At 37.0% G+C, this 11604-nt stretch overlaps 1 protein-coding gene across 1 annotated transcript; it reads right to left on the bottom strand.

Annotated features, from left to right (window-relative positions):
* Window positions 1-422: 422 nt before the first annotated feature.
* LOC113740202 (diacylglycerol kinase 1-like) lies at window positions 423-8480 on the bottom strand. The gene is made up of 8 exons (XM_027267736.2): window positions 8189-8480; window positions 5836-7352; window positions 4353-4719; window positions 3690-3766; window positions 2059-2178; window positions 1717-1881; window positions 1408-1545; window positions 423-841 (listed from the first exon to the last, which is right to left on the bottom strand). Exons 2-8 carry the CDS (start codon window positions 7024-7026, stop codon window positions 692-694), a joined length of 2208 nt encoding a protein of 735 aa, XP_027123537.1. The 5' UTR covers window positions 7027-7352; window positions 8189-8480; the 3' UTR covers window positions 423-691.
* Between the last annotated feature and the right edge of the window lie 3124 nt (window positions 8481-11604).

Genomic DNA, 11604 nt, shown 5'->3' with positions numbered 1-11604 from the left:
ATTGTATCATAATAATAGTCCTTTTATACCCTAACCACAGTTCGAATACAGTACGAGTGTTTGTGTTTTTGTGCCATATCACCGTTGAACAATCTCAAAAGGAACATTAAAGGATTCAATGTCTTACCCAGATTCTGCTATTTAAAGCACTTTTTGAGTCCTTTCTTAAGCTTGAGCTTTTGAGAGATTACCCAGTCCCGGCCAGCAGGGTGATTGACAACAAAAAGAGAACTCAACTTCTAGTTATTTGGGGGAAATTCCGACGGAATCCACCATCCCTCCAACTAAAACCACGGGGGCTTGGATTGTGACAAATGAATGTACAGTATACAAAGTTCTGGAATTAGACATGCAATGCACAATCATGATGCGAAGAGATGTTTGAAGTGTAGGTTCGAATGCTAGATAGTAGTACACGAGAATAGGTACAATCGCAAAGCCGCCACAACAAAATGCCTCTTCTTGAGAATGTTAATCAAAGGGGTACACAAACAAGTTCAAGCTAGAAGCAATTAACAATTCAAAAAATTAAAACTACATTTTACACAAGATGGTATCTGTGCATATATGCAGAAGGTGATAAGACGCTTTGAAACCTATATTACAAAATCAGAACAACTATTCTCGTGAAAACGTTGATCCACGAAGCAGGTATGCTTGTATAGCTGAACATGTTTACGTGTATATAAATCTAGGACAGTCTCAGTGCCATTTCTTGAAGAAGCGATCGCTTTTGTGATGCATTAATTACATGGTTGGATTCAGCATTTTCAAGCACATCAGTAATTATGGCTGCCGCATGACCCAGAGGTTCTTCTGCTGCTCTTCTCAACATAAAAGCCTGCAGCAGAAAGGGGAATGCAATATAAGTAATAATCTCACTGTTCTTTTTTCCCCTGAGAAATTGGAGCTTATCCAACACTATGTTAAACATCAGCACACATGCATTTTTTTCTTTCGCAATTTTGAGAAAGCACTGATTAAAGAAGCCACCATAGTTTCTGCATGGACTTCTATAATTCTAGGTGTTCAAAAAAGTCGTTCCTGTTGGTCCAATTTCCCTACATGCAAAACGTATGTTGCCAAATGCAGAATCCAGAAAAGCTTATCATATAGGCCATACCCCTCTACAGGCAAGGCCCTGCTACAACTTCCCCTGCTGCTTTTAGATTTTACCTTTCCTTTTCCCTTTTTTTTTTTTTTGGAGAGGCGGGGGGTGTGGTGGGTGGAAGTGTCGTTAGTTTTTTCCTCTTGTAGAAGAAGGGAGTGGGGCTGGGGAAGGGATTGGGGGGAGAGTTGCATGCCATGTGTAGGAGCTGCTTTGATTTCAAGTTACAATGACCTGGAATCTCTTTCTGAAGGAGCTCTAGAGAAGAAGAGGGAAAGAGGAAATGCAAGGAGTGAAACCTGTCCGTGGTGTGATATAGCCAATGTACACGTTCGCTGAAACCATGGTTCTCCATCTATTTGTACAGGCAATGCAGCAAACAGCTGGATCTTGATGGATTGCCCCTGAGCAAGTCTCCGTGCTCTGGAAAGACCAACCTATTTTTATAGATAAGGATTAGATCCATTACCAGAATTCGAACTCCAAGAGGGTCTCAAAAGAGAATAAATTGGTCCTAATCTGATATGCAAGTCAAAATGTCCTATCACTGGGCAGCAACATTTTCCGTCTGCATGTGTGATACAGACTTCAAGTCACAACTGCCATACCTGGAGCTTTCCAAGATGCCATGTTCCTGAAATGCTTACAACCTCGAGCATCTTATCATGCATTGATTGAGGATCAAAATTATCTTCTGTTTCATCCTCATTTTGCCACAAGTCTACTCCACCCATATAGCTTCCAATGTTTGCAACTAGAACACCTTCAGCATCCTGCGAATGATCACAAATAAAACACCACATTTTCATAATATAAATAAAACAAGAGGAAAAAAAAGGATGAACAAATTACATCAAATTCTAATTAAGCAGACAAGAACCACAAGCTAGAATAAAAGGGCAGAAAGGAAACAGTTGAAGCAAGTTCATCATTTGCAAGCTAGTACCCACCTCAGGGACCTCAATCTCAACACCGTCAACTTCCACACGAACTTGCCAGGGAAAATCTGCAAAGGTCCTGTCCATAATACTTCTTGCCCCTTCTCTTGCATAAAGAACTTTGTTCATGAACTGGAATTACAGAGGCAATAACTTTAGTTCCACGGGAAATGCAAAATCACAAAATTATCAAGAACAAATGATAGTCATAGTAGGATATGACTTGAATGATTTTCACACAGCACTATCCTTTTCAAACAACAAATGATAATCTATCCATAAAAAAAATCACCGTAATTGAATACAGAAAAGTACTTTACAAAATAGAACAAATAATTAAATCTACTCACATACGTAGTGGAAGAAGCATAAGTAAAGGAATCAGCACATGACAATGGAAAGAAGTTTCACATCAGTTTTCCATTCACTTCCTAATCCCTCCTTCCTCCTTTCCACTCCCTTACCATCAAAACATAAAATAATAATTCATAAAACCAAAAATCCTGTGGAAGTCAAAAGTGGGCAAGGACAAAGAATGACTAAAACCTTAGGGCAAAAGAAGGGATTCAGCAAAGTTTATTTGTTTGGAGATGTAACCACCAAAAAAAAAAAAAAAAAAGCAGGCTTTTCTAAGCAAAAATTCTCTGGATACTTAATACAGGCAATATCTCAAGTATTTTGTCCGTAATTGTTGAGAAGAGACAAAAGGCGGCAGAATGGAACAAGAAGTAAAACACCAGCCAAGGCAATCGAATTCTTTTTGGAGTATACATTGTTTTGCCTTCTGTGAGCTTGAGAAATGCTCACACTGGGTGGTTGATCCTAATGAAATCTAAGTGGAATGCCTATGAGTTCAACTTCTTGCTCTTAGTTTTCATTCTACTATTGCTTCCTCCTAAACTCCAACCAATTCCCTCTCCTATCTTAGATTCTCAAAACTTTCTATCAGTTAAATTTTCTACGTCTAAGGGTTCTGAAATCAGATTTTATCCACTGGTGTTTCTTGGAGCTGCATCACCAAGTCCAAATCAACTTCTACCAATCAATATTAATCTTCAAACATCTGTGCATATTTAGGCATAAAGCCCTGTTGCAGCACCGCATACCATGCATACTGCCATTGCCATTATATACCCATGAAATATGTCAGACAAAAGGAGAAGAAGGGGGCCCACCGGGGGGGTGGTGTGGGAAGTTCCCTTGCTTCACAAAAGTACTACTCCTATGAGTCTTGTAATCAAATATGGCAATCTGTTGGACACTAACCTATTTCAAGGGGCTGACTACTCCAAGCAAACAGCACTACAGATTCTCCACTCGAACATAAAAGTCCATCTTTATTTGGAGTTCTATAATGATTTTTGCAAGTTAAAGATCCATAATCATGCAGTTAGCATGGTCAGTTCTTTGTGAAGAAAGGCCAAAGTACAAAAGTAAAAGACACCATTTCAAGTTTATAATCACTTAGTCCTACCACATTAGATATAATCAGCATGATCCTACCACATTAGATATAATCAGTGTGATTGGTACATCATTCTTATGCTACGTAAAAACAAATTTAGGAGACAAACCAGCAACTTGGATCTTTATCTAGAGTTCAGTAGCTAATGCAAGCTATAGTGTGATGTAAGCAAATTTACCTGGTTATAAAACTTTTCCGGATTTTCCTCTCTCAGATTATGTATGTCCAAGGCAACCTTAGCATCACAACCAACCCCTGTGGCAAAACTAGCCCAAGTTCAAACAACAAAGACGAGAAAACATCCTTGAAGAATCACAAACCAAATACACAATCCAGGTTGCAGGGGAACCTAAAAAATTCCAATAAGATTTATAACACATGTTGAGCTTTCACAATGTCTTCTTTTCAAATGAAATTCCTACTTTTCCCCAGCCACAATTTCAAAAGAAATAGAAAGATAAAAATAGAAAACAAAATCACCTTTAAACAATTAATGCACAAGGGCATACTGATACTAAAAGAAATAAGTCAAGCATCTAAAAAACCTGATGTCACCAGTCACAACCCAATAAAAAGAGAGGGAAAGAGACAGAAAGGATTAATAGTAGGCTTCCCATGCAAATTTGATGAGTTGCATCTTCAGATGTAGCATCAGCAATACTATCATCCCTAAAATGGGTAATTCATCGTGTCTGGAGCTATTCATGGTATTCAGTGAACAAAGCTACTCATTTAGTAGCCCAAGAGTATAATGTAGTACTTCTCATTTTTTAACTGTCTTATATGCTATCAAACACATACATAAACATAAACTCATCAACAAAGAGAGCTGCCAACTTACCAAGATAGTTATTCATGAACTTTGGAGCTTGCAGTGGTTTTCCCTGTTGGTTTAAAATTGAAACCTTCCATCGATCAAGAATGGTAACCGCCGCATTTTCTATGTGATTTAATAATGTGCAAAGGCCTCCTTGTCTCTCAACCGAACCTAGACCCCCACCCCATGAAAGAACTCGAGCCAAATCATTTCCAGTTCCTGCAGGAAGAATAGCCATAGGCGGAGGAGAAACAAAATTTTGCTTGTCGATGGCATTCAAAACCCAGCCAACAGTGCCATCTCCTCCACAAACAAGGACTCTGAAGTGGGGTACCCTTCTAAATAAATATAAACCAACTTCAGGTCCCTGTGCAGAGCTAAGCTCAAAAACCTGTAGCAGATCATGGAGAACCATACAGCATAATTGTATCTTATGGAAAGAAAAAAGGGGGAAGTTTGGGTGGGCAGGAAAAGAGGAAAGCAACACATCATTTCAACTACCAGACTGACAAAGTGTCTTAACATCTTGGCGAGCACCAGTCCAATAAATCATCATTAAAATAAAGTCTTAGATACTGGAAAGCAACGCTCTATGATGGTAAGTAAAAAAAATAGAAATCAAATAATTGAAAAAAAAAAATTATGCATTCTTCCTTTCTCATGTGATCCAATATTTAATATGTCTGAGCAATTGCAGTTGCCACAGAACAATTTGCTCACTAAACTACATCGCCATTCATTAACATCTACAACCCTAAATATTCCATAAACCCTGTTTTTACCACATGGTATTTTGGGGTATGAAAAATACCACCACCAACACTGAGTAGCCACAAAATAAAGAGCCTATTTTCATTCTCTGTAATCTGTATGAATGCAGAAAACAAAATTATGAAAAGCTAGTACCACCCAACTAATGAGTTTCAGCTTTTTTAGCTTTCAATCGCATAAAAGCTAGACCAAAAAAAAAAAAAAAGCAGCTTGGTCAGCATATTGTAACTTTTTTGTTTCCAATGGAAGATGGTCATAAACTTGGAAACTCAATTTTAAATTGAGATCCAATATGGAATAAAACGGCCAACATGTTTCCCACTTTGTTTGTGAACCTTTATACAGTATTAACTCTCAACTATTCCATTCTTTTCAGTCAAATGCTGCCCTATATGATTCAACAGTGGAAGGACAAATAAAGGGGGAAAATCATGTTCTTATTCAATGAAATACTCATTTGGCACACTTCAACAGTATGCTTAAAAGGAAGGAAGCGGGTAGTCAAAAAAGGCAAGTAGGGGTATAAAAAAGAGGATAGTGTGTGGATAAATATGTAAAACCATTTACACCAAATTCTTTGAAGGGTAATCTGGAAAACCATTTACGCCAAAACCTTTTTAGGCTTTATACATACTAAGATGAAATTGGACAAACTCGATCTACCCACAAGCAAACGCATGCACACGTACACAGAGCACAGAGCGGAAGAGAGATTAGCTGAGTGCAAAACTCTTACTTGAACAGGATTCAGTAGAATGTTCAGTCGCTGACGCAGTGAATCTCCCCTTTGGGCTCCGCTCTTCTTATTTATGAACACTAGCAATGGTCTTGCATCTGAAGGCAAATCAACCAATTCATAGCTTTGTCTCATCCTAGCTAAATGCAACTCATCCTTTTGATTGATTGACGAACTTCTTTTAAAGCTAGGCTGGGACTCCATCTTTTTTACTCCACCATTCTGTTGCACATCTGCACTGTCTGGGCTTACACCATTGTTGCAGTTTTCCTCCACTCCGTGCAAACCATTAACTCGTGGACTATCAGCTGCGCTTTCTGTGGATGCGTCACTGATAACACTACTATTACCTTTGTCTGCAGTGGCTTCATGATTGTGTTTATGTTTTTTACCTTGACTTCTTATACTGGCACGGACAGATGACGCAATCTCATTGGCACCATGTGTAATAGAGCTTAAAATTCGACCTGCAGAAGTCCTATTCAATTCCTTAACAAAAAGAGGTGATAGAATAAGTCTGCTAAAAGGGCCCAAATCGCAAATGTCACCACTCTCATTAGAGAAACTACCGTGACAGTCAACATGTACCAAGCGCTGACACCATAAACAACACCATATAGGGGAGCCACCAAGAAAAGAACTACTGCATGGCTCTTCACAATAGCTACAGAAAGATGATTCATCAGGTTGATCCATAACATCTGCCCAGCGCAATGCCCACTGATGCATCACTTGCTCATATCCAAGCATAGACACACACTTGCAGCTAAGATGATCCTTATGTGCATTTGACGAGCAGCTAAGATGAGCTGCTGAACCACATATGCTGCAACGATGAATAAAACTATCTGAAGCCCCAATGGGACCAAGAGCTTGTGAAGGTGACATGGATTTTAAGCACACGCAGCAGTTTAAACTTTTCCCACGATATCCAGATTCCAAAATCCATGTATGAGGAGCCACAGGAACCTTGGTTCTTGCTTTTGGGTTCTTCTTTGACCTGGAAATGGCTTTCATCCAACTCAAATTGATATTTCTTCTCCACTGGAAAGCTGTGTAGAATATTGTCAAAATTCCTACCAAACCAGCAATAAAGCAAGAGAGGACAAAGAGGCGAGACTCTCCCATATCGGTCGGATTTTTGCTGATCCAGCTGGGAAGCTGGAACTCAGACTCCCTATAGTCCTCCATTCTTTATATCCTATGTAACTAATTCGAGTATATTCTCATGGTGAAAACAAGACATGAACTATGCTGGTTCTAACAAATACTAGTCACATGGCAAAACCCCAAAATCCTAAAGTAGTATGATATCATTAAAGTTCGACCACAATCTTATACAATCCAGCAAAACCTACATAGAAACGATCCCAGCAGAACTTAATTTATGAAATTCCATGGTTGGACACCACACAGATAAGTTCGTTTCTTCAGCATTCTGGAACCACCTATAACTCCAGCAAAACCCAAAACCCATTATCAGCTCCCGAATCGGATGACGAAAAAGCAGATATTACCTGCACAGTTCATCTCTGTCATTTTATATTCAAGTAAAAACGCATAAAATCAACATAAACACCAGAAAGAACAAATAAATCCATGCAAAAATGTGTCTAAATCACATTAGAGAAAAATAACAAGCCTCAGTTCAGATATAGGGCTTTTCTAATTGATCCCTTCTTTATTTTTCGCTTGGACACGGGCCATGTTCAAATTTGTCTTCTCATATTGAATCTAATGAACAACTACAAGACTTACACTTGACTTACATTTCTTAGCGGATTTTCCTGATTTTATGTTTCAGCCAGTCTCAAATATGAATTGCAGGTGATTCTAAATCAAAGAACTAGTTTCTATTTCAATTCTTCCATCTTACCTCCCCTAATTTTGACAAATCAAACTACACAGTACCGCTCGACAAAAATCCCGCCTCGTGACTATCCAAATTTGGCAAAAAAATGCAACACCCTATCAAAAATTTGGACCTCCTAGACAATATATATTGCCCGAGACAACATTTGTATTAGAACAAAAACCCATAGTGCAAATAAAAATATAGCAATTACATCATAAATTTCCAACCGAAAAAACAAAATAAGAGCAAAAGATACAATCAACAAATTAACTCACTTGTTTCCAAAGCAACAAACCACTAGCTCAAAAACCCCAAAAAAAAAAACTTATTTACACCTCAAAAAGACGCAAATTAAGAACAAAACATGCTACTGTATAAGTAATTTTTATCTGATCACATACACCATAAAAGATAGTCTAATTAACTTCCAAAAAAATCAAAATAATTAAATACATCGTAGAAAAGCAAATAAAAGAAATATATATCAGAAAAAAATACCTATATTGCCGCCCGCCACGGCAGTCTAGTATTATCCGAAGAGCAAAGATCACATCCCTCCGGTTAAAACCGCAGAAATCCGAAAATAATTGCAACAGAGAAATAAAAAGGCAAAAATCGAAAGAAAAATGTGCAGTTCTGATTGGAATAGTGTTTGAATTGTGTGTCTCTATGAAGATTTTTTAGGTTTTGAAGCAAAGCAAAACCGGAATCCAAAAACAAAAGAACATTTATTATTTTATTTTATTTTAACAAATGTTTTCTTTTTTTCTATTTGTTTATTTCTGCTTTTGTTGTTCGAGAGTTGAGATTCATTTTGTTAAAGTCTAGAGGACGGAGAGCTCGTCAGATTCTGAGATGTATACGTGGCACCTAAGGAGGGTCGTAAAGTGAAGGAAGTGGGGCCCAGTGTCTGAATCAACTTTGGCGTCTCTTTGGATCCTAACTCCCCTAGCTCCTAACCTGTATGGTTTTTTTTTTTGGTAAAAGATTGTTTGTGTTGTGTTTTTTTTTTTGGGTATTTTTTCAAAAAATTTTGCTATAGCACATTTTTTTTATAACTTTCAATGCCTATGAGTCATGGTTAAAGGTGTCAAAATGTGTGACTCCAACAGAGTTATGATTAGATATATCAAAATGGGTGATTTGAACGGATTTAAACGGGTAGTGAGTATAATGAGGTCAACCCATTTATATCAATTTAATAAATGAGTTAAAATGGATCAATCCATTTATACCAATTTAATAAATGGATAAATTGGATATGGTACATTCAATCAAGATGCGAATTGGAGAAGCCGAGTGTGAGAAACGGAGGAAGTGAAATTGAAATGAAATGTGCCGTCTGCACTTTCTTAATGCTAGGGTTTTTTTATTTAATCTGATTTTATTTTTTAGTTAAGTATCATTCTACACAACAATACCTCGTCCTTGGGTTGTGGTGTAGTGGCAACGTACCTTATTGTTGGCTCAGAGACCCGAGTTTGAATCTGGCAATCTCCATTCTTGCTATTATTTTGAATTTGAGGTTATATTGTTTGAAAATTTGAGAATCGCCGGTTCACAGTTCATACGGGTTTTAGCGGTTCGTCCGATTCGCGCGGTTCGTAGCGGGTTTCCATTACCATCCGGGTTTGATATTGGACTGGACTGGTAGCATGGCCAATTCGCGGTCGGACCGGTTGAACCGGCCGGTCCGGTCCGGTTCTGAAAACATTGCATTCAATGTGTGTGCAATAATAAAAGATTTACAAATAAAAAAATTTTTTCTTTTTTTAAATGAAAAATAAATTGGATTTTCTAATGGTAATGGACAATTGTTAATGCAATTAAGTTCCACCCCATCTACTATGTATATATACTCTACTCAGTTACCAATTGGCTGAACAGTGGTCCTTTGTGGGTCCCCCTTAGATTGCTTGAGGGCCGGTTTTCGATTAACTCATGCGTTTGTTTAAATTATGTGGGTGTGTGTGTGGGTTATTTATTGATTTCGATAAAAAAATACTATGTATATATTCATGGTAAGTGTTAATAATTAATTTTATCTCGTGCATTTGTATACTTTCTCTACTTAACTTTTATTTTTTAAAAAATCTAATACTTGAACTAGATTTTAATGGGCAAGATAGACACAATAAGTGAATAAATAAATAAATATATATATGTATATAGCAAATAGAAGTGACAAATCACTAACCTCACGAAGATAGTGGCAATCAAAGAAGATATACTTTAAGTGGAGCAAGTTTGGTGAAAATTATGTATAATGCATTCCTATTGTTTGAAAACTATCAGCTAATCCATTTTAATTGTTTAGACATCGTCAACTTTTCTAAAATCAAAAGATAGTTGCCATTAGATTTCAAGAATTATTGATCATAATTATTGTCTTTTGTCGACTAATAGATCGTTTCTTTTCAACTGGGTAATCAGACCATAACTCGTCGTGATGAAGAAGCAAAGAAAAAGAAAATGAAATAAGAATTCTTGGCAAGAAATGATCAACTAAATCCACTATCGGTCCACACGAGTTCGTGCACCTGATCAGCCAAGACATGCAATGTCATAAGGGTTGTGCTGTGAAAACTTAGGATCGGTAGTAGAGGAAATTTTGTTATCCAACTAATTAGGAATGTTGAATGGGAAGGAAATTGTCTCATGTGACTCCATGAGGGTGCACAAAATGATTATAGAGGAAGCAATTGTATTGTATCAAACCTTGTGATATCAAGCTAACGCAAAACAAATATGATTTTGACCAAAAAAAATAGAGGCTTTACCTGATGCAACCCATAAGAGTAAAGCCATAGAGGCTAAGATCAACATATGGAACTCCTTTTAGAGCCTTGATATGTTTGTTAAGTGTTTAGTGTCTTATAAATAATCTATAGAATGCTCCAGGCATTGTAGAGAGTCTAGAAGCCTTGTATATAAAAAACTTAGGGACTAGAATAGTGCGAAACCTTCTACAAGTTTTCACTTGTGTAGTAAAGATCAAGGAACATTTAAGACGATAGCGGAATATTCTAGGGAGCAAGCTTGTGTAACTTAGGAGTAGAAAAGTCTAGAACAATTTTGAATCTTGAAAGCTTGCCTATAAATAGGGGAAGACCTCTATACTTATAGCTATTGAAGTAGTAAACCATTCAAGCAATCAAGAAATAATGAGTTCTTTTGAGTAAAAACCTTTCTCTTTAGCTTTCCTTTCATAGTCTTCACTTTACTTAAGTTTTCTAGTGCTTCCGCACAACCAACACTACTTGGACACACGAGGGGTTAAGGCTAAACTAGTGATCTTCTACGATAGTCGGTCTGTGACACTTGGATGTGCAAATTTATTTATTTTTCAATGTTATAGTGCCATATTTAATAGAAGTAAACTCAGTGGAACACTATAAATAGGAATAACTTTTTATGTACTGACAATGTAGTGATTATTTTACACTAATAATTTTGAATATATGTCATATGTGTATGATTTGAATTTAAAATTTAAATTCACATTATGTCATATGATCTAAACCTACTAATGTAGGAAAAAATTATACACCGGAAGAATTGTGCTCTTAATGGGAGAAACAACAGGAGGATAACAATACACAACATAAGATATTAAATGAGGGGAGAGAGAGAGCTGGTAATCAACCTCTTTCGCCGCAAGAGGATATATTTGAAATATAATAGTCACATTAGGAAAAGTATGCACACAAAAGACAATGAGAGTGTTTGGATAGGCAGTTTTTGGATTTTTTCACAAAATATGTCAAATTAGTATTTGGATAATAGAGAAGTAGACCCAAATAATGTTGTGTACATTTCTACAACAAAACTCCCAACATAGAGATTCTTTGGAAACCAAAACAACGGATGCTTTAGGTTGAAGGCCATGCGGACATGACTAGGTAAACCCATTC

Source organism: Coffea arabica, chromosome 4c, assembly GCF_036785885.1.
Source record: "Coffea arabica cultivar ET-39 chromosome 4c, Coffea Arabica ET-39 HiFi, whole genome shotgun sequence".
Lineage (NCBI taxonomy): Eukaryota > Viridiplantae > Streptophyta > Magnoliopsida > Gentianales > Rubiaceae > Coffea > Coffea arabica.
This window is presented reverse-complemented; position numbering and strand designations above follow the sequence as displayed.